The sequence below is a fragment of the Apis cerana genome, linkage group LG13, assembly GCF_029169275.1.
Source record: "Apis cerana isolate GH-2021 linkage group LG13, AcerK_1.0, whole genome shotgun sequence".
Classification (NCBI taxonomy): Eukaryota; Metazoa; Arthropoda; class Insecta; order Hymenoptera; family Apidae; genus Apis; species Apis cerana.
The window spans coordinates 758,243-784,201 of record NC_083864.1 but is presented as its reverse complement, the minus strand read 5'-3'; the positions used below and the strand labels follow the sequence as shown (position 1 = coordinate 784,201).

Here is a 25,959-nt window from a genome sequence, read left to right as displayed (position 1 = left end):
TAGACATATTGTTATACATTATTTGATCTAAAACAAAAGAATTTTATAATATGTTCATTTTTTGATCATTTCTTTACTTAATGTTTAACTAAAAACTTAACCGCTCATATGAAATAATTTTATTGTCAAATGAAAAGCTTATTATTATGAATAAGATTTTTAAAATAAAGAGGCATCTCTTATTCTAATAAATTTTGAATATATTCTTTTTATTTTTATTTCTAATCAAAAATTGTTGTAAATATTTCATATAAATTTACATATTTCAACAATGATTCAATATCTTACATTATATATTATTTAATGTTTCTATTTTTCCTGTATATTTTTTGTCTTCTCTAAATAATCCAACTATAGAAAAAAAATTGAATTGATAACTGTCGAAATCATGTTACAATACATGTGACTTTGAAACGATTTATATTGTATGATAAATTAAACGCAAATTTCATATTCGACATAAAAATATTTTTTTAATAGATGTGTTAATATATTTTAATAAAGTTTCATTAGAACAAAATTTTATATTGATTGAAAAATCATGTTTCTATTAATTTTTATACAGAATATATAAAAAAATACAAGAAAATTCTTTAACTGGAGATGATTTTTTAAAATCTTTCGTTATGGCTTTGTGCGTTATTAACTAAAAAAAAAAGAAAATACTGATCAATCATTATGAAATGTAGTATAATCAATTGTAGTTCTGAATAAATTAATTAAATGTTATTCATATAGATCGAAGAAATCGAATTTATACTAAAATTTAAAAAGCTAAATCTAAATCCATGGAATCCATTTTTCACGAATTTAGAAAGTTCGTGAATGTCATAATCAATGAAGATATCATTATGTTCCCTAAATGATGACAATTTCAAGTCTAAATCGAATTATATGAATTAGACTTGAGACGATTGTTGCTCAGAAATGGTAAATATTACAGAAGCGTTGATTCGTTCACTATAAATCTCATCAAATATAAGATTATGTTGGTTATAAAATTAAATTGATCTAATTTTTAATAGATTTTAATTAAACTTTTCAAACTTAAAATTCAAAGAGTTAGCGAATAATAAAATAATGCTCGTAAAATTTAACAATGATGTTTCAAAAAAAATTCCTTGCAAGTCTTTTTCCATTATTATTGAGCACTTGCATTTATCAAATTATATTAATCATTATTTCATTTATCAATCATATATTAATCATTATTATCATTTATCAAATTATATTAATCAATTATTATAAGAGGTATAATTATATATATTTGTACATACATAATTATGCCTATCGCGCTCAACATAACATAGTTCATTTAGTCATTAATTACTCATCGTTCATTTATTAAAAAAATCTTAATTTATTTAATGCTTAATATTGACTTTATAATTAAATAGAGTCAATAATATAATAAAATATCGCTGTATATATATTAAATGTATTTTTTTGAGAGTTAAAATTGAATATTTCCCTTTGATTTACAAATATAATAAAAAAAATTATAATAAAAATTATATAAAAAATTTTTTTACTTACGTATGATATTTTAAACGTGTATTTATTTTATAACAAGAGTATCCTATTCTTGATTTTTGGCATTTCCATCATAATGAATTTTTTCTAGTATTTATAAAATTAAAGATTTTTTGTGTATTTCGTTCACATAACAGTAAATTGATATATCTTGATAAAATATAAAACATTTCTATAAAAAAATTATATCGAATTATATCAATAAATAATATTTAACATATTTATAATATTTAAATATAATATTTAACACATTTTCTGCGATATTTCAACTTCTTTATGCTGAGTCTATAATATAGCCAAGGTTATTGTTACTGAACTGAGTACATGACGCGAAGAAGGCATGTAGTGAAACAATAATATTTATATTAATTTTTCTTCATTTGCTATTTTGTTACGATATTTTTTAATGGAAGTTAATTGCTTTAAATATTGTCGCATATATGTCATAGTTAATATAGCATTATTATCTAGCATTGTTACCTAATATAAATATATTAATATCATAAATATATTCAATATAATATCAATTTATAATTTATATTATAAACATATTCATATCATAAATATATTCAATATAATATTAATTTATAATTTGTATTATAAATATATACATATCATAAATATATTTAATTATAATTTAATATAATTTATAATTTATATTATAAATTGATATTATATTGATCTTGTATTGATATATTTATATGTGACATCTCATTCGAAAATGATAACAGATTTAGTCTCGCTCATTTTTACTTTACATTTAAAATATGGATAAGTTTGAAAAAGGTGTTGCAAAGTTTTCCTAATGGTTGCCACTCCGCTTTGGTTAGAGAACATCAAGCGAGTTATAGTCTGTGAATGATTCTGTTTAATGATTATATATTTATTTATTTAAATATATATAATGTTTTTTAAGATAAATAAAAAGAAATGGATATCGTTATCTTCGAACAGGACGTCACACATAATTTTGATCAAATGAGTTCGTCTCTTTTAACCTTATAATTATATTTATTATTTTGATATTGAAGTCTTGTTCTCGATGTTAACCAGTGTAATTTTTTAGAATTTACTCAGTCAGATCAGTTTGAGAATAGAATATTAAATTTATTCATGAATTCACAATGAATTATTTATTTTAATTCAAAACAAAAAGGAAAATTCACAAAAACAAATCTATTATTCTATTTTAATACTGCTACAGCAAATGAATTTCTTAAAGATAGAATAAGTCTTGTAGAATTTTGCAAAGATTTGCAAATTCTCAGACCATTCTTCAATCCTACGAATTATATCAACGCTTATTTCTTTTTTAAAGGAAAGAAGAGACAGCTATATGTTTGATGCTGTATACTGAAAAAATCTTGGTGCTGTATACTGAAAAATTCCTACCATTGATAACAAAGATTTAATCCAATTCTTTGAGCCATCGCAATCTTAAAGAGTTTAGTCGTTGAAATCAAGAATATCTCGTTCTTTCATCTCCAAATTTAGTGATAGTAGAGCATTACTTGAATTTTCCTAAACCCAATTCTAATTTTAATTTTGATTGGAAGTCTAAATGTCTTTATGCGATCTGCATGTATTTTGATTTTTATATTTTATATTTAAACTCTATATATTGTCTACTCTGCCGTTGCCAATATCTGCAATCTTTGGACAGTGATGAGGACTAGGAAAGTATTGCTATTTTTTCGCTGACAACCTTAAAATTGTGTTGATTAAATACATGAATTTTTTCAGAAAAACGAGAACTGAAGACGTATTCTACGTGAAATCATATCTTGGTTGGATTAAGCGTTCTTTATATATGCTCATTACAAAACGAGATATGAAGCAATCATTATTAATATTTTGTATTGAAATTAAAGAAATCGTTACACGCATAACATTAAGAAAACTGTATAATGCTTTCTTATGAAATCTTTTTGGTAAGAAATTTACAATGTCCGACAATTTTGCAGCATAAATGTTCCACTTTGTGTTCATTAGCAAAAGTCTGTCAGAAGTCTGTTTCCAGGTATTTTGATATTGTTTGAAGATAGATTTTGCTATAGGATTGATTATGATCTCTGCTGTTTCTTTGCTGATGCCTTTTTTCATAAATACAGATCAAAAATTCTATCAACAAATACAAACTGTTGATTAATCTGATTCCTGCAAGAAAATAGTAAGAAATTATCCTGAGGAATCAGAACTGAGAATATAATTATGAGAAATTGGAATAAACAATATGAAGATTACCACCGAGCTACAATTGCAACATATGTTTTTGCAGTCAAAGAAAACGGAGGAAAAAGCGAAAATATTCCTTATCATTTAGTTTCCGTTCTGTATCAGCATTAACAATCCTACTCGGTTTCAGAATTTTCCTCTGATGGTATAAGAGATGATATATATATAAGAAATTTACAGATTTTTTCTGTCACACCAATCCCAAATCTTTCGTGATAACTGTACTATATCTGACTTATTAATATAGACAATTGATATGATGTATTATTCAATCTCAATAAAATTTATTAAATAATTTCTTAATATGACGCAAAGTATTTTAATACGAAAAAAGAAATTCGAAATAATTTATACATGAATTTTTTCTCATCAAAAGAACATAGTCCATGAGAATTTTGACGTTGACAATCAGCATTCCATTCTGTGAAACACACAACAGAAAAGATTTCAATTTTGAATTTATTCCTTGTATAAAGGGTTCATTCTTTTGCAGATTATATTGCCATTAATCTAAATCAAATTAATCATCCCTCCTCCTTCTATTAATACAAATATTCCCCTCATAATTATTATCGTAATTAAAAATTTTTTTTTCCAATCGTTTACAATATATCGAATATAAGCGCAGGACATACGGCTGTAGAAGCTCAAGTAAATTGGCAAAGAATTTAATTTTATATACTTTTCTCTGTTCAAACTATATGCGCAAATTATAAATCTGATATTTTTTTTTTCTTAACTCAACAGAATAATCTATTGAGTTTATTATAAACTCCAAATATGTACATTTCTACTCAAGGATAAACTAATTTTTTTGTAAATTATTATGAAGCTTAAATCTTCTAATAAATACTTCTCTTATACATATTAGGCGCATATTTTCTGTGATTTTCCTACAAAAATTAAATCATCTATGTAAATTAGACAATATCTTTGAAAATCTGAGTTTATCCATAACCATAAGTTTCATAATTTTTCACAAGTAAATTGAAATAGTTTATTTTTAAATTTAAATCTCAAAAACTTTCAAAACTGTTCATGAACTGATATTGAAAATATATGTCCTGCATATTTATAGTATTGGTGGAATTACCTTATTGTAACAACATTTTCACAGAGCGATATCTTTCATTTTAAAATAGTTTTGAAATTAAATAATAATGAATCTATTGGATCCATCTGTTTTGGGCATCAAAAAATATGAGGATAAAAATCACAATCGTGCATTGTTTTATTGTTTGTTTATGAATTAATTTAGTAATTTCAGTCTCATTAAAGTTACAGCAAATCATTGTTCTTCACGAAAAATAACGTATTGAATTGGGAAAGATTTAAAAGGGATCTTATAATTTTGGATACGCTAGACCATCAACTTATCGGTAATTAGTTTTCTCTAATTGATCTGAAAAATTCTCCTGAACTATTTTTTTTATGTCTGACATACTTGAGTTGCTTGTATTTGACAGGTGGATTCTTCACGTTTTCTTGATTTCTGGAACCTTGTATAACAGGCTTTAACACTTTTGCAATTGGTTTAATACCTGCACAAACCTTTTGCATCGTTCTTGCCTCTTTAATTTGCTCAGTGAAATTAGAACCATAAATCCATTCATCTAGTTTTGTATCCAATACAATTGGTTTTACAGCTATTTTGAGAAGAGAAGTAATGAAAGATTTCCTGGTGATCGTATTCTGATAGAAAACATCGCACATTAATTTACCAACATTATAAAAGTAATCTTCTTCTGGTCAGTGCTATCCTTTGGGTCATTCAGAATCATTGAAATAATAACATCTAAGACTGATAATGAGCATACAAAATTCTGAAAAATAATAAAATGTCCATCTCGTTTCTTAGCGATCTCAAACAATACTAAAATCATCTCGAGATTAACTTTCGATGTTTCCACAAAGCTTCCCATTTCTAGGATATTTTTTGAGAATCTCTTTTTTTGAGTCTTCCCGAAAGCCATTTCAAGTCCATTTTTTTCTATTTCAATTTCAATTCAAGATGAAAATTGATAGCGATCGCATTCGTGACATTAGGATTTCTCTACCAAAATTGAGCATAATAGTGAGAACAGGATTGAATTTTGTAAAGCGTCATTGTTATAACTTCCTTGCTACCTTCGTTGATTTTCTTTGTCATTCTGTTGAGATTTAAACTGTAAAAAAATTTCATTGAGAATGAGATTCGCTAAAGAGCATATTTATATATTATAATGTATAATATAATGTATAAATATATATAATATATTATATAATATTATATATATATATAAAATATAAAAAATATATATATAATGAATAACAAATCAAACTTTTTATAAAATAAAATAATATATATTACTTGTTAAAATAGATTCAATTATATTAGATGGTTTTCTTTTAGTATTTGTTGTTGTCGTATTAATTTATTTTTTTTTAACTTTTTAAATAAATTATTATATTTCATGCTTCTAACGTATCTATTTCGTATATTTTCTGAGTTTTCCAAAAATTTCTGCTTAAAATATTGATATTTATTTATATTTCGAGAAAGTTATAATAAAGTTTTAATAGAATTGAAAATTTCTATTATATTTTCTAGTATAATAATATTAATAAAAAATATATAATTTTTTATATCTTTCAAAATAATTTTTTTAATTAAAATTTCTATTTGATTATTATCTAAGTTTTGAAATATTATATACTTTTTTATTGAAAAATAAATCTATATATAAAGAGATTATAAATATACATTCTGACAAATATTTCTAGCAAATTTATATACTTAAATTATTTAAGCTGTATTTTCTTTGACTTCTTTATATTCTTAAAGTAATTGTAAAATTATAATCGCAAATTTTGTTTAAATTGTTTGCAGAAATTGAAATACTGAATAAATCATGCTTTGACATACAATATGTAACTAGTATGTACATGTATATTAGTCATAAATACATAAAATAAATCTGTAATTTTTTCATCTTGAAAAAAATTCTTCGAGAAATAAATTTTAAAAATATACATTATTTCAATATCTATAGTGAAAAGATCGAAAAAATGAAAAGAATTTTTTTTAAAAAGAAAATAGTCGTTAATTAATACAGAATACAGAATACAGAAATCATTATAATCATTACTTGGCTATTTCTGATATTGAAACAGAAATACAATTTTAATTTTATAATTTCGCAATGTTTTCTCAAACATAAATATTTTCTATGAATAATCAAAAATTAGATTTATTGATCTTTAGTTAAGCCTTTTAAAATTTTTAAATAGAAATATTTTAAAATGCAGATAAATTTGATACTTTCAGTTCATATATTTTATACAATTATTCTGCATATATGATGTTTAGTTATTCGAAATAATGATTACTACTACAATTAAAAGTCCATTATTGATTTTATGATGTACAGAAGATTTTTATTCTATAATAACTTCTACAGTTTCGATTATTAACTTTATAATAATAATAAATCACGAAAAATTTATATCATCGGTTATTTATTTATGTTATGTTTTTGTTTTTCTTTATTAAGACATTAAAATTATATTCTTTTCTGTACATTTATAATAACATTCAGAAATTATGATGAACAGTATAGAATAATAAAGGAATCACATGGTTGTAAAGTGTAAATATTCCAATAGAATTTTTTAACAAAATTTTCAGGATTATCGCATCGTTCATATTGTTTTTGTTACAATTAATATAAATTGTAATAAATAAATATTTTATCGAAAATTAAAGCTAAAACGGATTGTTATTCATATTTTTTACTAAATAATTTTATTTAAAATGAAATCACATTTTATTTTGCATTTAGTTTCTTAATGGAAATATTTAAACAGTAGTAACTCAACTCAGATCGAATTTTTGGAATTCTTTCGTTAGAATATTTTTAAATGTAAATAAAGATATAATAATATAATAATTAATTATCAATTTTCAAAAATATGATATTAAATATTTTTATTGAGCTTTAATAAGAAGTATATGTTAATTAAAGTTCATTTGGTACAAAATTATTTTTTTTAATTTAGAACAACATCGATTATTTTTCAATATATAAATTCTTTTTTGTTATATGAATTCTTTTTTTCTTGAAAATATGCTTCGAATATTTATCATATATAATATCATATATAATTATAATATCAACAGTATCATTCTTACAATTATTTTTACACATTGTTGTTTTTCACAAAATTATAATAATTATAATAATTAAAATAATTACAATTGAATAAGATTCTAAATTTTCAATACATGATATCATACCTTCTTTTGAATAATAGTCATTTCTCATATTTTCAAAGTTATTAGGAAAAGACTCTTCATTTATATACGAAATTGCAATGAAGAGATTTTTAAAATTATAATTATTGTTTCTACAATATTTTTCACAATCATTTTGAAAAAAATTTACATATTATAAAATTTATTTAATTATACAATTGAAGAATTTTCGCTTGTATTTCAACAAATTTCTGAGATTTTTCCGAATTCAAATGTGAATCGAATTAGTTTTAATAATCAATTATTCTAAATAGCTATTGATAATTGTGAATTACGAATTTGTTACTAATTCGTATTTTATAAAATATATTAATGTTACAAAAAAAACAAGAAGAATTTGATAATATAATAGCAATATTTTCAAAGAATACATAATTGTTTATATTATTCACTAATAATCAGAGTCAATTTTAAGTATTATTATTTAAGTATTATTATATATTTTCATCTTAACTTTCTTTACAATATAGTGAAGAAAAAATACATTTTAAAAAACAAAATAATTTTTGTTTCGTTTTGAAAACAGATATTCAAAGATTTTATTATTTAATTTTTATTATATTTTTCATTCATTTTACATTTGATAAATTTTTAGTAATCTATTCACTTGTTAAAAATTAATCTATTAATTTTTTATTACAAAAATTTTTTTGTATAGAAGAATGTTACAGAAAAATATTATATTATATTTGAATATTATTTTAGAAATATCTGAATAATCGAATGTGTTCGAATGGGTTTTTAAATATCTTTTTGCCCTACTTTACTACATGATGTAGCGAGTAAGTATAAAAAATATTCAGGTGGAAGTTTCGAAGATAATTGCTGTATATATATATTCAATAAATTATGCGTTTCTTCTTCGTAATCATAATAGATATTCGATATACCTATCTCTTCATAAATTTCTTTCACACGTTTTACTTTTTCTTCATCAGCTACTCCATAACATTCCTAGATGATATTAATATTATTAGTAATTTCAGTAATTAATATTTCATTAGACGAAATTAAATTTGAAATATTATTAATGACACGTTTACTTTTAAAATTTTTTTTTGTTCGGTTGTAGCTCGCTCCAATGCAACCACAATGGGCCATGTACATCTTCCTTCTTGTATGTCAGTTCCACTTTTTCCTCCGATTTCTTCTTTACTGTAATAATCCAAAAAATCATTTTGTACTTGGAAAAAATGACCCATTTTTATCAAAATATTTTCTGCTTCCCTATGCATTTCTGGATCGATTATGCCAGCCTATGAACAATGTATAATTAATATAAAGTAAGCAAAAAAAAAAAAAAAATGGAAAAATGTATATTTTTCTAATATAAATATTACAATTATAATAATCAATAAAATCAAATGGTGCATTTAAATATACTTACGAAGCGCATAGCAAGACTGAACGGAAGCATAAATGAGAAATAAGATGTTTTATATTTTACTAGATCATTGTATTGATCCATAGAAAAAATATTAAAATTCGCGTTCTTCCCCCAATCTGTCGATATCAATATATCTAGACATTCACCATACCCTGTTTTTGTATGATACTGCAAATTACATAAATATTTGATAAATCGTATTTTAATAATTACATTATTTTAAAATATAAATTTAGAAAAATATATAGAAGATATATTATATATTATTATATTATATTATATATTATATATTATATATAAGATGTATGCATACAGTAAAATGTAAAATTATTTTACACACTTTGAAATTATGTTTTATTATAAATATTCATTATATAGATCATTTTATACAATGTTAAATATATTTTTACTAATATTTTTAATGATTACATTTTTATTAAAATTAATAAAATATGTATTGAAGGAAAAAAGGAATAAATTTACTTAATGGAATTAATAATTTTTGTTTTTAATTTAATAAGTAATATGTTATGTATATTAATGGATTCATTATATTTCATATCATGTTACATATTATACTGCATATGTTATTTATAACATATTACATATGTTATTTTATTTATTTATTTCTATAAAAGTATAAAAATAAATATAAATATATAGGGAAAAATCTAATATATATGTATTTAAACTTCAAAAACAAAAAAAAAATATTTAAGAAAATCGGAATAGAGAAGGAAATAGAATTTATTGGTTTTAAAAATGTATTTTTCAATATTATTCTCATATAAGAAATATATATATATAAAAATTCTCAATGTGATATTTTTTTCATTTAGTTATTAAAATATTGTTATAATTTTAAATTTAAAATTTCATTATTTTCTTTTTTTCATTGTCTTTTACATTAACGAGACTAATATGAGATCGTTGAGATTCTTTTTAAAATGTGAAAGAAATTAAAAATAGAATGTTGAATTAGGCGAATAACAATGTATTTAAATTAACAAATCTATTCTTAATCTGTAAAATGATAAGTATTCATGAATGATTAATAAACAAAACTGTCTTTTGCGTTTAATTCGAAATTGTAGGCTAGTACGCACTGTTTTTTAGCTTTGTACATAAAATTACTTTTATGTAGTAAAACTTTTTCATTAAATTTCCAATTTTTATTGAAATTTTGTTATCATCATTATTTTCTTTAAAAGTAAGATTGTGTAATAAAAAGCAAGAATTTTGTATTTATTACAAACAATTAATAATGAATTAATATATGAATACAACAATTATTTCTTTGAGCATTTATAAAAACAAAAAAATTTATATATACTCACCTTCAAAAATATATCCACAATATCTGTATAACAATTTTTCGATTTAAAATGTTTCTTAATAAGCTTATATATACATGTTTCCATAATTAAACCGTCATTAATTGCATCTAATCCAATTTTAACATGCCAGGTTGGTTGAATTCGTCGCATGTTTGCATTGTCTAAAATATCATCTATCATTGTGTGAAACGCTTGCATCTGTAATAACAATCATATGTATCTAAACTTTTTAATCCTTGAATGAAATAATATAAATTTAAAATATTAAACTAATGTATGAGATCAATTTTTGTTTTATGAATGTACAAGAATATATGTTCGTCTACTAAAAAATAATAAATTTTAAAATGATATAAAATAAAAAAAAAATAAAATAAAAAATTACTATTTCTACACTCCAGGCCAGGATACGAGCTAAACGAATATTTTCTTCCGTTAATTGATCTTGAGATGCCAGCAATTTATATGCGATTACAAGTGGTACTGATCTTCGTTTTCCTCCTTTCGGAACATTATATTGCAATATCTAAAAGTTAAGAAATATTGTTTCGATATTTAAATATAATGAATATAGTTTGTAAATACGAATGTAGAAAGAAGAGAGTATAGTGATTAATGATGCACATATATATTAGGTTTAAATATTATAAAATCGATTGAATTATTTTACAAACCAAAAATTAAAATATATATTATACATATATCAACCCACTCTTGATTATATATCTCATATGTCTTGAAACATAAAATTTTAAAATAAAATAATGTTTTATTTATTTATGAACAATATTTAATCTTAAAAATAATAGGAATTGACATATATATGAAGATGGAGTATATTTTCACATTAAATTAGTGATTAATATTTTAGCACAATGATTAAATCTTCACATGAATATAATAAAAATTTTAATTTTTCAAAAAAATATATTTCATTTCAGAAAGTAGTTTTAAATTAATAGAGGTTACAATTGAAATCTATATTGTGATTTACAGAGCAATCTATACTAAAGTGTTGGCTTTTTTTTATTTTTATTTATACATAAAAAATATAGAAATATGTTAAATTTCGCTATCACTATTTTTCAGTTTCTTCTGTAATATATAAAGATAATTATAAAGAAAAATAATTATCAATAAGTTTTAAAAATTAGAATAAAGAAGGTATTAATAATTAAATTAATATTAAGTAATTATTTCTATTTACATCTTATAACATGATGATAAAATGTGGAACTATATAACTGTTTACATTGCAAATGTTGATTGAGCTTAACGATTAACTCCAATTATTTTTTATGGCTGATTGATAACTGATTGTATTTTGTGATTTCTAAGTGATGTTTAAGAATATGATCTGAATTCTCTAACAATTAATTGTGTTTTAGCTGATTTTCGTGCAAAATAAATGATAGAGTTTAATTTGATAGAGTTTAAATAGAACTTGAATTAATTCTGACTTTCTTGCAAAATTATCGCGGACATTGGTTTTCCTTTCAATAATTGTTTTCGATGAAAATGTGTCTAAGAGAGAATGAAAGATATCCAATTCAATATCTGTGGATAAGCTTTCTTTCATGATCAATCGCAAGACATTTGTTTAATTGGTCATTGCTATTTTACCTTGGAATAAGTTTTCCGAATAATTAATGTTGCGAGTTTGGAATAATGTGAAAGAATAATCTAAGTTATATTAATTACTGTTATAAATTTGAAAACTTAAATTGAGATTGTTAGGTTGCTTTTGAAATTCGAGTTATTTTGGTTCTATATTATATATAAATTTGTTTAATTTTTGTTCATAATCATCGTATTCGTGGATAAATATTCATAAAGGATCGAAATATAAATTCATGAAATATTCAATCATAATTGATGCAAAATCCATATTGTTTTAGATAAATCGATTATCAATATTTTTTGAGCAATAATATATGGATTATCTTGATTGAATCTTCATGTATGGAAACATCTTCATGTATTCATTTGCACTTATTTTACAAATTCTTTTCTGAATTTTGAATTATGCATATCAGGTATAAACTGGTTTTACTTTGTTTAATATCTATTCATAATGATAAGTTTCCTTTAATTTCTCTATCAATAAGAAATAGGTTTCTTCTAATGTTTTTTAATGTTTCTAAATAATTTTTATATATTTTTATATATTTTTTATATATTTGTATTTATACATTGATTATTTTGAATCAATATTGAATCAATATTTAAGAAAATTGAAATTATAAATGTAATGTTAAATAAAAATGAAATTAAGGGGTTAAAAATAAAAGAAGTTATAAAAAGAGAAATCGTTGCATGTTTATAGAATATCAACAGGATTAGCATAATTTATTAATGCAAATGTAAATACGAATTATATAACATACCATTTTTTATGATAATGTTCAAAGAAGTAATAATTTATTTATAAATTATGTAGAAAGAAAATGCTTGTGTTCGATAAGATTTAAGTTTTTAATAAAATTTGCTTCTTATATTAATTTGTACATTTTATGCACGAGAAATTATGATACATGATTCGAAATTGTATTATTTTGTAGTATATAATTTAAAAAAAAATACCTCTTTTATCCTTTTTTTAACATCTGGTAATTCTTCGTTATCTCCTTCCGTCAATTCACGAACAATATCGGGCCACATACCCATTAATTCGTTTCTTTCATCTTTAAACGAATTGACATATTCTTGTACATTATTTGATCTAAACAAAGGAATTTTATTATTTATTTTTAAATCATTTCTATAATTTAAACAATTAGTATTAATTATTTATTTGCCTATTATGTGAAATAATTTTGTTGTTAAATGAAAAGCTTATTATTATGAATAAAGTTTTTATTAAAAAGAAGTAGGAGAAGTACTTCTCCTAATGAAATTTGAATATTTTTTCGATTTTTATTTCTAATAGAAAGTTATTGAAATACTTCATATAATTTTATTTATTTCAATGATTTCGATGTGATATCTTATTTTATCATTATGCATTGCTTAATGTTGCTATTTTTCTTGCATATTATTTATTTTTTAAATATTTTAACAAAAAGAAAATTGAATTGCCGTATGTCCAAATCATGTTACGACATGGCTTTTATAATGATTTACATCGTACAACAAATTAAAAACGAATTTCCTATTCGATATAAAGCTATTTTTTTATTAAATTATTATTGGTATACTTATTGGTATATTTTTTTAGTATATTTTATTATTATTAGTATACTTTTTTAAAGTTGCATTAGAAGAAAATTTTAATATTTGTAGAAAAAAATCATGTTTTTATTAATTCGTCTACAGAATACATAAAAAAATAAAGGAATATTCTTTAAATGGAGCTTTGTAAAATAATTTTCCAAAATCTTTCGTTATGGCTTTGTAAATAAGTTATTAACGTAAAAAAAATTATTTAATTTAAAAAGAAAAGGAAAAAAACTGATCAATCATCATGGGATGTGTAATTATATAATTAATTATAGCCTTCAGTGAATAAATTATTTAAATGTTATTAATGTAGGTTGAAGAAATCGAATTTACCAAAATTCAAAAAGTTAAAGCTAAATTCATGAAAAATCCCTTCATAATGAATTTAAAATGTTCGTGAACTTCGTAGAACATCAATTACATTGCATATCTTAAATAATGACAATCCCTAGTTTAACCAGAAATATGCGAATTAGCCTTTAGATGATTGTTAAAAATGATAAACAGTAAAGAAAGATTGATTCATTGTGAATCTCGTCAATCGCTGGTTATAAAATTATATGCTGGTTATAAAATTAAATTAAGCTATTTCTTTATAAAATAAAAAGTTAAGATTGTTATTTAATACCATTTTAATCAAATTTTCTAAAATTAAACTTTGAAATGTTCGCGAATAGTAAGTGCGCGCAAAATTTAATAACTTTATTTAATCAAAAATATTTTCTCGCAAATATTTTTCTAGGCATTAGCGTGCAAAAAAAAAATATTGTAAAAGTTAATTACTGATTTTCAATAGAGAATTGATATTCTTCACATTTTTCGGATAATTTCGTATATTCATTTATATTAATGACTGTTCATAGTAATGAATATAATACGATATAATTATAATAAAATAAATACGGTATTATATAATATTAGTAATTAATTATTATAATAATGCTTAATATATTCGATTTATAATTAAATAGCGTCGCTAACATGATAAAATATACTGTATACTATATAATATACGCTGTATATATTTTAAATATATTTTTTTTTGTGAGATAAAATTGAACATTTTGATTTATAATAAAATATACAATAAAAAAATGGTAATAAAAATATTTTTACTTACGTATGATATTTTAAAGGCATATTTGTTTTATAAAGAGAGTATCTTGATTCTTGACATTTCCACCATAATGAATTTTTTCTAATATTTATAAAATTAAAGATTTTTTGTTTATTTCGTTCACACAAATTGATATATCTTGATAAAATATGAAACATATTTGTAAAAAATTATATCGATTTATATCAATGAATGAACTATAACTTATTTTCTTTGATACTGGAACTTTTATACACTCAGTTGGCTTTAATATATAATTTAGATTACCATTATTAGCTCGTGACGCAAAGGAGGGATATCAAGTTGTGGAATAATAATATTCATTAATTTTTTCTTATTTATTATTGATACTGATTTTATCTTAAAAAAATGTATTTAATTTCAAAATTTAAATTAAATAGAGATTTCACTAAAAGATCGGAATCTCTTTTATATTTTATTTATAAAAATTGAATATCTTTTTTTCTCTACTTTACTAAAGAATACAGATTTTAAAGAATGATGTAACTTATATATATATATGTATTTCTCTCATAGCTCTCATTTTGAAAATTAAAACATCGCTAAACATAGCTCTCATTTCAAAAGTTAAAAATAAATTTCTGTGTAACCGCTTATACACTGCTCATCTTTAAAAAATACGGTAAGCCATGAGGATCAGCTTCTTCACACACACACACACACACACGCGCGCGCGCACACACACACACACACGCGCGCGCACACACACACAAACCATCTCCAAGTCCAAAAAGCATTCGACACAAGTGTACATGTATTTAATAATTCATTACATTCACTGCCGGAGCGAACAATATTGAATTGTTATTCTTTTAGTATTTATAAAAATAACGTTTATTCTCATCATCTTTAATGACTTATTTTTATCAAAATTTTTTCTATTTCGTTATATATTTCTGCATTGATTAGGCAGCATATGAATAATGTATAATTAAAATAAAATAAGTTGAAAAAAAGGAGAAATCTATATTTTTATAATATAAATATTAAAGTTATATTGATTATTAAAATCAAATAATGCAATTAAATATACTTACGAAATGCATAGCAAGATTGAATTTCATTCGGCATGATGCTTCGAGTTTTAAAATTATTATTGTTCGAATGGAAGGGCAATTTTTAATTTTTATTTTAAAAATTCGGACAATATTGAACAATTGTGTGAAGATATTAGCGATACCTGTAATCGTTTAGATTATTTAGATAAAAGTACAAAGGAGATAACATGTTTTATGTTTTATTATTAGAATATTGTATCAATTTTACTACAATAATTTAATTTATCATTATTAACTACTCAAAACACAAAAAAATGTAGAAGCGACGTTTAACGGATTCCTAAAATAATATCCAATAATATTTTTTTTAAAAACTTTTATTAATGAGATCATATCAATAATGCGTAGGCTATTCAAAGCGGAACGATTGATTATATGCCATTATAAGTGATTACAGTTAATCATTCTTGACCATGCAATGAAGTGAAAGAAAATACGATTGATTCAACGATACATTGAATATATTTCGTGTTTTTATTTTTTCTGTTATTTTTCGGTGATGTTTTATTTATTGTTATTCAGTTAATTGTTATACAAATCTGTCAAGAATAAGTTTAAAGATAATGAAATATTGTCGAAATATTATCAATATTAAAAAAAGATATTTAGGAAAAGGGATTTCAAGAATTTTCTTGAATTTTATCTATTTATTTGATCAATTCTTTTTAAATTTAATATAGTTAATGTAATATAATTGTTTATATCTTTTTATTTAAAATATTCAAAATATTTCCTTTATATTCAAAATATATATTTTTATTAATAAATAGAAATATTTTTTACATGTAACGCAGTTTCTTCGATATGTTGCTTTCATTCATTTTAACGTTTGATAAATTTTTAGTAATTTTTTCTTTCGGAACATTATATTCCAATATCTTAAAAAATATCGAAATAGCGTTTCCATATTTAAATATAATGAATATAGTTTCTAAGAATATAGAGTAGTTTCTATTGATACACACACACACATATATATATATATATATATATATATATATATATATATATATATATATATTAGGTTCAAATATTATATAATCGATTCAATTATTTTAGAAAGCAAAAGATAAAATATTTATCATATATGTATCAAATCTGCCTTGATTGTATTTCTCGAAATGCAAAACTTTAAAATAATAAATAATAAAAAAAAGTACATACGTCTGTTATCCATTTGTTAACGTCAAGTAATTCTTTATTACCTTTTTCCGTCAATTGACGAACAATATCGGATCACATAGCTATTAATTCGTTTCTTTCATCTTTGAACGACATATTGCTGTACATTATTTGATCTAAAACAAAAAAATTTTAAAAACATTCATTTTTGATTATTTCTTTAGTTAATATTTAACTGTCGCTCGTACAAAATAATTTTATTGTCTTCATTGTCAAATGAAAAGCTTATTATTATGAATAAGATTTCGAAAATAAAAGTTTTGAAAATATTAAGTCAAAACATAATATTCCAGAGTACATATAGTGGCGACAATTATTTTTAAAAATAATTTTTCCTGAAAACAGAATATAACAAAATTTTATTCTATATTTTTGAACTATTTTTAATGTAGAATAGTTGTTCCAATCGAGTTATCGATAATAAATATCATTATTTTTATGCTGATTTAGGATTTATTTTTGTCAATATAAATATAACATAAACATATTAGATACAATTAAAAATAATACAGATATACAGTATAGATACATGTGCGTATAATTATATACATGATTTCATAATTAAAATGTTTATAAAATTGAAAATAATTTATTTCGAAAAGTAAATAAATTATTTTTTTTAATTAATTAATTGCGTTGAAAGAAATTTTCTTCAAATAACTGATAACTAACATATCTATAGATTATGCAGAATAAAGAAAAAAAACATTAAAATGAAGAAAATCATTTATTTATTTTTTATATATCATTACTTGAAAAATAAATTTATATTTCGAAAAAATCTATTCTTGAACTTACTTATTAATCCAATGAGTACACTAATATTTTTATTATCGTATTAATTATTATAAAATATTATTTTATATTATTTCACGAGAAAATAATTTATATGAGATTAATTTTAAAAATGTATGATTAATAAGTCTACAGAATTCTCAGCTTCATTAAAATTGCCGAAGAAGATCAAGCGAAATTGAATTTTGTCCTCAAAATTAAATAAGAAAAATAAGTTACCAACGTATGTGTATTTTTTTAAAGAACGACTTGTCAACTTGTCTTCGATTGAAAAAATTCGAAATTTAATTTTTATTTTTCATTTCATTCTTATAAAGAAACAAACGAAATAAATAAGAATATATAACATTTAGAATTTCTATAAAATCTTTAGAACAAAATTTTTATATTTGTTGAAAAATCATGTTTGTATTATTTCATGTATTTCTTTAATTGGAGATTTTTGAGATAATTTTAAAGAACATTTAATCTCAAAAAATATTAATTTCGAGAAACGACTAAATTAAATATTATGTTTTTTATAAATTGTTAGTAGAAAAGTTTCATTAGAACAAAATTTATATTCGTTAAAAATATTATGTTTTCATTTATTCCTATATATAGTGTATCCAAAATATAGAAATATTCGTTAATTGAAAATTTTAAAAGTAATTTCAAGGAATATTTTCCTTTACGAAATCTTTCGTTTGAATGAGTTTTTAATTAAAAAAAAGAAAAAAACACTTATGCATAATGTAATCGATGATACCTTCAAAAAGTATAAGTATGTATATGAGAAAATATTAATATTAAGAAGAGATACCTAAGAAAAAAGATTTGAAAAATTATTTCAAAATCTGATTTCATTTTTTTTATTTGATCAATTCTTTTTTAATTTAATATAATTCATGATAATTTTTTATTTAATTAATTTTTTATTTCCTTTATAATAATCCTTTATTTTTTTTATTCCAAATATGTATTTTTTATCGATATAAAATAGTTATTACATATAAGATAGTGTCTTCGATACGTTGCTTCAATTTATCTTTCCTTATATGGCGACACATAGCCAATACTATCTTTATGGCTAGAGTACGTACTTAATTGGTAAATATTCTTCGTTAATAATACGTTAATAACAAAAAATAATAGAAATTTTTGCATAGGAAAATATTGCTTCTAATTAATTTAGGAATCGCTGGATAATCGTATGTTTTGCCATGTAATTTTTGTTTCGTTTTGAAAACAGATTTTCAAAGATTTTATTATTTAATTTTTATTATATTTTTCATTCATTTTACATTTGATAAATTTTTAGTAATCTTTTCAATTGTTAAAAATTAGTCTATTAATTTTTTATTACAAAAATTTTTTTGTATAGAAGAATGTTACAGAAAAATATTATATTATATTTGAATATTATTTTAGAAATATCTGAATAATCGAATGTGTTCGAATGGGTTTTTAAATATCTTTTTGCCCTACTTTACTACATGATGTAGCGAGTAAGTATAAAAAATATTCAGGTGGAAGTTTCGAAGATAATTGCTGTATATATATATTCAATAAATTATGCGTTTCTTCTTCGTAATCATAATAGATATTCGATATACCTATCTCTTCATAAATTTCTTTCACACGTTTTACTTTTTCTTCATCAGCTACTCCATAACATTCCTAGATGATATTAATATTATTAGTAATTTCAATAATTAATATTTCATTAGACGAAATTAAATTTGAAATACTATTAATGACACGTTTACTTTTAAAATTCTTTTTTGTTCGGCTGTAGCTCGCTTCAATGCAACCACAATGGGCCATGTACATTTTCCTTCTTGTATGTCAGTTCCACTTTTTCCTCCGATTTCTTCTTTACTGTAATAATCCAAAAAATCATTTTGTACTTGGAAAAAATGACTCATTTTTATCAAAATATTTTCTGCTTCCTTATGCATTTCTGGATCGATTATGCCAGCCTATGAACAATGTATAATTAATATAAAGTAAGCAAAAAAAAAAAAAAAAATGGAAAAATGTATATTTTTCTAATATAAATATTACAATCATATAATCAATAAAATCAAATGATGCACTTAAATATACTTACGAAGCGCATAGCAAGACTGAACGGAAGCATAAATGAGAAATAAGACGTTTTATATTTTACTAGATCATTGTATCGATCCATAGAAAAAACGTTAATATTCGCGTTCTTCCCCCAATCTGTCGATATCAATATATCTAGACATTCACCATGCGTTGTTTTTGTATGATACTGCAAATTACATAAATATTTGATCGTATTTTAATAATAATATTATTTAAAAATATAAATTTAGAAAAATATGTAGAATAAGATGCATGCATACAGTAAAATGTAAAATTATTTTACACACTTTGAAATTATATTTTATTATAAATATTATTGAAATTTTATTATCATCATGATTTTCTTTAAAAGTAAGATTGTGCATTAAAATGCAATAATTTTGGATTTATTATAAACAATAATAATGGATTAATATTTGAATACAACAATATTATTTTATCTTTGAGCATTGTTTATAAAAATAAAAAAAATTTATATATACTCACCTTCAAAAGTATATCCACAATATCTGTATAACAATTTTTCGATTTAAAATGTTTCTTAATAAGCTTATATATACATGTTTCCATAATTAAACCGTCATTAATTGCACCTAATCCAATTTTAACATGCCAGGTTAATTGATTTCGTCGCATGTTTGCATTGTCTAAAATATCATCTATCATTGTGTGAAACGCTTGCATCTGTAATAACAATCATATGTATCTAAACTTTTTAATGCTTGAATGAAATAATATAAATTTAAAATATTAAACTAATGTATCAGATCAATTTTTGTTTTATGAATGTACAAGAATATATGTTCGTCTACTAAAAAATAATAAATTTTAAAATGATATAAAGTAAAAAAGAAATAAAATAAAAAATTACTATTTCTACACTCCAGGCCAGGATACGAGCTAAACGAATATTTTCTTCCGTTAATTGATCTTGAGATGCCAGCAATTTATATGCGATTACAAGTGGTACTGATCTTCGTTTTCCTCCTTTCGGAACATTATATTCCAATATCTAAAAGTTAAGAAATATTGTTTCAATATTTAAATATAGTGAATATAGTTTCTAAATACGAATGTAGAAAGAAGAGAATATAGTGATTAATGATACACATATATATTAGGTTTAAATATTATAAAATCGATTGAATTATTTTACAAACCAAAAATTAAAATATATATTATACATATATCAACCCACTCTTGACTATATATCTCATATGTCTTGAAACGTAAAATTTTAAAATAAAATAATATTTTATTTATTTATGAACAATATTTAATCTTAAAAATAATAGGAATTGACATATATATGAAGATGGAGTATATTTTCACATTAAATTAGTGATTAATATTTCAGCACAATGATAAAATCTTCACATGAATATAATAAAAATTTTAATTTTTCAAAAAAATATATTTCATTTCAGAAAGTAGTTTTAAATTAATAGAGGTTACAATTGAAATCTATATTGTGATTTACAGAGCAATCTATACTAAAGTGTTGGCTTTTTTTTATTTTTATTTATACATAAAAAATATAGAAATATGTTAAATTTCGCTATCACTATTTTTCAGTTTCTTCTGTAATATATAAAGATAATTATAAAGAAAAATAATTATCAATAAGTTTTAAAAATTAGAATAAAGAAGGTATTAATAATTAAATTAATATTAAGTAATTATTTCTATTTACATCTTATAACATGATGATAAAATGTGGAACTATATAACTGTTTACATTGCAAGTGTTGATTGAGCTTAACGATTAACTCCAATTATTTTTTATGGCTGATTGATAACTGATTGTATTTTGTGATTTCTAAGTGATGTTTAAGAATATGATCTGAATTCTCTAACAATTAATTGTGTTTTAGCTGATTTTCGTGCAAAATAAATGATAGAGTTTAATTTGATAGAGTTTAAATAGAACTTGAATTAATTCTGACTTTCTTGCAAAATTATCGCGGACATTGGTTTTCCTTTCAATAATTGTTTTCGATGAAAATGTGTCTAAGAGAGAATGAAAGATATCCAATTCAATATCTGTGGATAAGCTTTCTTTCATGATCAATCGCAAGACATTTGTTTAATTGGTCATTGCTATTTTACCTTGGAATAAGTTTTCCGAATAATTAATGTTGCGAGTTTGGAATAATGTGAAAGAATAATCTAAGTTATATTAATTACTGTTATAAATTTGAAAACTTAAATTGAGATTGTTAGGTTGCTTTTGAAATTCGAGTTATTTTGGTTCTATATTATATATAAATTTGTTTAATTTTTGTTCATAATCATCGTATTCGTGGATAAATATTCATAAAGGATCGAAATATAAATTCATGAAATATTCAATCATAATTGATGCAAAATCCATATTGTTTTAGATAAATCGATTATCAATATTTTTTTAAGCAATAATATATGGATTATCTTGATTAATCTTCATGTATGGAAACATCTTCATGTATTCATTTGCACTTATTTTACAAATTCTTTTCTGAATTTTGAATTATGCATATCAGGTATAAACTGGTTTTACTTTGTTTAATATCTATTCATAATGATAAGTTTCCTTTAATTTCTCTATCAATAAGAAATAGGTTTCTTCTAATGTTTTTTAATGTTTCTAAATAATTTTTATATATTTTTATATATTTTTTATATATTTGTATTTATACATTGATTATTTTGAATCAATATTGAATCAATATTTAAGAAAATTGAAATTATAAATGTAATGTTAAATAAAAATGAAATTAAGGGGTTAAAAATAAAAGAAGTTATAAAAAAAGAAATCGTTGCATGTTTATAGAATATCAACAGAATTAGCATAATTTATTAATGCAAATGTAAATACGAATTATATAACATACCATTTTTTATGATAATGTTCAAAGAAGTAATAATTTATTTATAAATTATGTAGAAAGAAGATGCTTGTGTTCGATAAGATTTAAGTTTTTAATAAAATTTGCTTCTTATATTAATTTGTACATTTTATGCACGAGAAATTATGATACATGATTCGAAATTGTATTATTTTGTAGTATATAATTTAAAAAAAAATACCTCTTTTATCCTTTTTTTAACATCTGGTAATTCTTCGTTATCTTCTTCCGTCAATTCACGAACAATATCGGGCCACATACCCATTAATTCGTTTCTTTCATCTTTAAACGAATTGACATATTCTTGTACATTATTTGATCTAAACAAAGGAATTTTATTATTTATTTTTAAATCATTTCTATAATTTAAACAATTAGTATTAATTATTTATTTGCCTATTATGTGAAATAATTTTGTTGTTAAATGAAAAGCTTATTATTATGAATAAAGTTTTTATTAAAAAGAAGTAGGAGAAGTACTTCTCCTAATGAAATTTGAATATTTTTTCGATTTTTATTTCTAATAGAAAATTATTGAAATACTTCGTATAATTTTATTTATTTCAATGATTTCGATGTGATATCTTATTTTATCATTATGCATTGCTTAATGTTGCTATTTTTCTTGCATATTATTTATTTTTTAAATATTTTAACAAAAAGAAAATTGAATTGCCGTATGTCCAAATCATGTTACGACATGGCTTTTATAATGATTTACATCGTACAACAAATTAAAAACGAATTTCCTATTCGATATAAAGCTATTTTTTTATTAAATTATTATTGGTATACTTATTGGTATATTTTTTTAGTATATTTTATTATTATTAGTATACTTTTTTAAAGTTGCATTAGAAGAAAATTTTAATATTTGTAGAAAAAAATCATGTTTTTATTAATTCGTCTAGAATACATAAAAAAATAAAGGAATATTCTTTAAATGGAGCTTTGTAAAATAATTTTCCAAAATCTTTCGTTATGGCTTTGTAAATAAGTTATTAACGTAAAAAAAATTATTTAATTTAAAAAGAAAAGGAAAAAAACTGATCAATCATCATGGGATGTGTAATTATATAATTAATTATAGTCTTCAGTGAATAAATTAATTAAATGTTATTAATGTAGGTTGAAGAAATCGAATTTACCAAAATTCAAAAAGTTAAAGCTAAATTCATGAAAAATCCCTTCATAATGAATTTAAAATGTTCGTGAACTTCGTAGAACATCAATTACATTGCATATCTTAAATAATGATAATCCCTAGTTTAACCAGAAATATGCGAATTAGCCTTTAAATGATTGTTAAAAATGATAAACAGTAAAGAAAGATTGATTCACTGTGGATCTCGTCAATCGAGATTATAAAATTATATGCTCGTTATAAAATTAAATTAAGCTATTTTTTAATAAAATAAATAGTTAAGATTATTGTTTAATAGTATTTTAATCAAATTTTCTAAAATTAAAATTGGAAATGAATTAATAGTAAGTGCTCGTAAAATTTAATAATAATCTTCTTATATCACAAAAATTTTCTTGCAAATATTAGCATGCAAAAAAAAAAAAATATTGTGAAAGTTAATTACTGATTTTCAATAGAGAATTGATATTCTTCACATTTTTCGGATAATTTCTTATATTCATTTATATTAATGACTGTTCATAGTAATGAATATAATACGATATAATTATAATAAAATAAATACGGTATTATATAATATTAGTAATTAATTATTATAATAATGCTTAATATATTAATTTTATAATTAAATAGAATATAATAGAGAATAATAATATGATAAAATATATCGCTATATTTATGTACTTTTTTTGAGAAAAATAAAGTTGGACATTTCCCTTCGATTTATAATAAAATATACAATAAAAAATGATAATAAAAATATTTTTACTTACGTATGATATTTTAAAAGCATATTTGTTTTATAAGGAGAGTATCTTGATTCTTGACATTTCCACCATAATGAATTTTTTCTAATATTTATAAAATTAAAGATTTTTTGTTTATTTCGTTCACACAAATTGATATATCTTGATAAAATATGAAACATATTTGTAAAAAATTATATCGATTTATATCAATGAATGAACTATAACTTATTTTCTTTGATACTGGAACTTTTATACACTCAGTTGGCTTTAATATATAATTTAGATTACCATTATTAGCTCGTGACGCGAAGGGGGGAAGTTGTGGACCAATAATATTCATTAATTTTTTCTTATTTATTATTGATACTGATTTTATCTTAAAAAAGTGTATTTAATTTCAAAATTTAAATTAAATAGAGATTTCATTAAAAGATCGGAATCTCTTTTATATTTTATTCATAAAAATTGAATATCTCTTTTTTCTCTACTTTTTGCTAGAGAATACAGATTCTAAAGAATGATATAACATATATATATATATTTCTTTCATTGATCTCATTTTGAAAGTTAAAACATCGTAAAAACAAATTTCCGTGTAACCGCTTATACACTGCTCATCTTTAAAAAATACGGTAAGCCACGAGGTTTAGCTTCTTCACACACACACACACATACCATCTCCAAGTCCAAAAAGCATTCGACACGAGTGTACATGTATTTAATAATTCATTACATTCACTGCCGGAGCGAACAATATTGAATTGTTATTCTTTTAGTATTTATAAAAATAACGTTTATTCTCATCATCTTTAATGACTTATTTTTATCAAAATTTTTTCTATTTCGTTATATATTTCTGCATTGATTAGGCAGCATATGAATAATGTATAATTAAAATAAAATAAG

At 21.9% G+C, this 25,959-nt stretch overlaps 3 protein-coding genes across 7 annotated transcripts in view; 1 reads left to right on the top strand and 2 right to left on the bottom strand.

The window, feature by feature from the left end:
• Nucleotides 1–25,959, top strand: part of LOC133667184 (uncharacterized) — a 153,371-nt gene that overhangs the window by 15,925 nt on the left and 111,487 nt on the right. For 2 of the 5 annotated variants that reach the window (XR_009832433.1, XR_009832430.1), the window contains exons 4-5: nucleotides 2,852–3,464; nucleotides 3,554–4,076. The exons of the other annotated variants lie outside the window; for them this stretch is intronic. The gene's annotated coding sequence lies outside the window, so the exon portion shown is untranslated. Of the gene's footprint in view, nucleotides 1–2,851; nucleotides 3,465–3,553; nucleotides 4,077–25,959 lie in introns of those variants that run through there. 5 annotated transcript variants of the gene reach the window in all.
• Nucleotides 8,794–15,561, bottom strand: LOC133667185 (farnesyl pyrophosphate synthase-like). Its single transcript, XM_062084020.1, has 7 exons — nucleotides 15,126–15,561; nucleotides 13,370–13,508; nucleotides 11,172–11,312; nucleotides 10,787–10,984; nucleotides 9,450–9,617; nucleotides 9,106–9,318; nucleotides 8,794–9,016 (listed from the first exon to the last, which is right to left on the bottom strand). Exons 1-7 carry the CDS (start codon nucleotides 15,278–15,280, stop codon nucleotides 8,804–8,806), a joined length of 1,227 nt encoding a protein of 408 aa, XP_061940004.1. The 5' UTR covers nucleotides 15,281–15,561; the 3' UTR covers nucleotides 8,794–8,803.
• On the bottom strand, nucleotides 19,014–23,485 carry LOC133667183 (farnesyl pyrophosphate synthase-like). The gene is made up of 6 exons (XM_062084018.1): nucleotides 23,342–23,485; nucleotides 21,144–21,284; nucleotides 20,759–20,956; nucleotides 20,271–20,438; nucleotides 19,927–20,139; nucleotides 19,014–19,837 (listed from the first exon to the last, which is right to left on the bottom strand). The coding sequence occupies exons 1-6, from the start codon at nucleotides 23,423–23,425 to the stop codon at nucleotides 19,625–19,627; spliced, it is 1,017 nt and encodes a 338-aa protein (XP_061940002.1). The 5' UTR covers nucleotides 23,426–23,485; the 3' UTR covers nucleotides 19,014–19,624.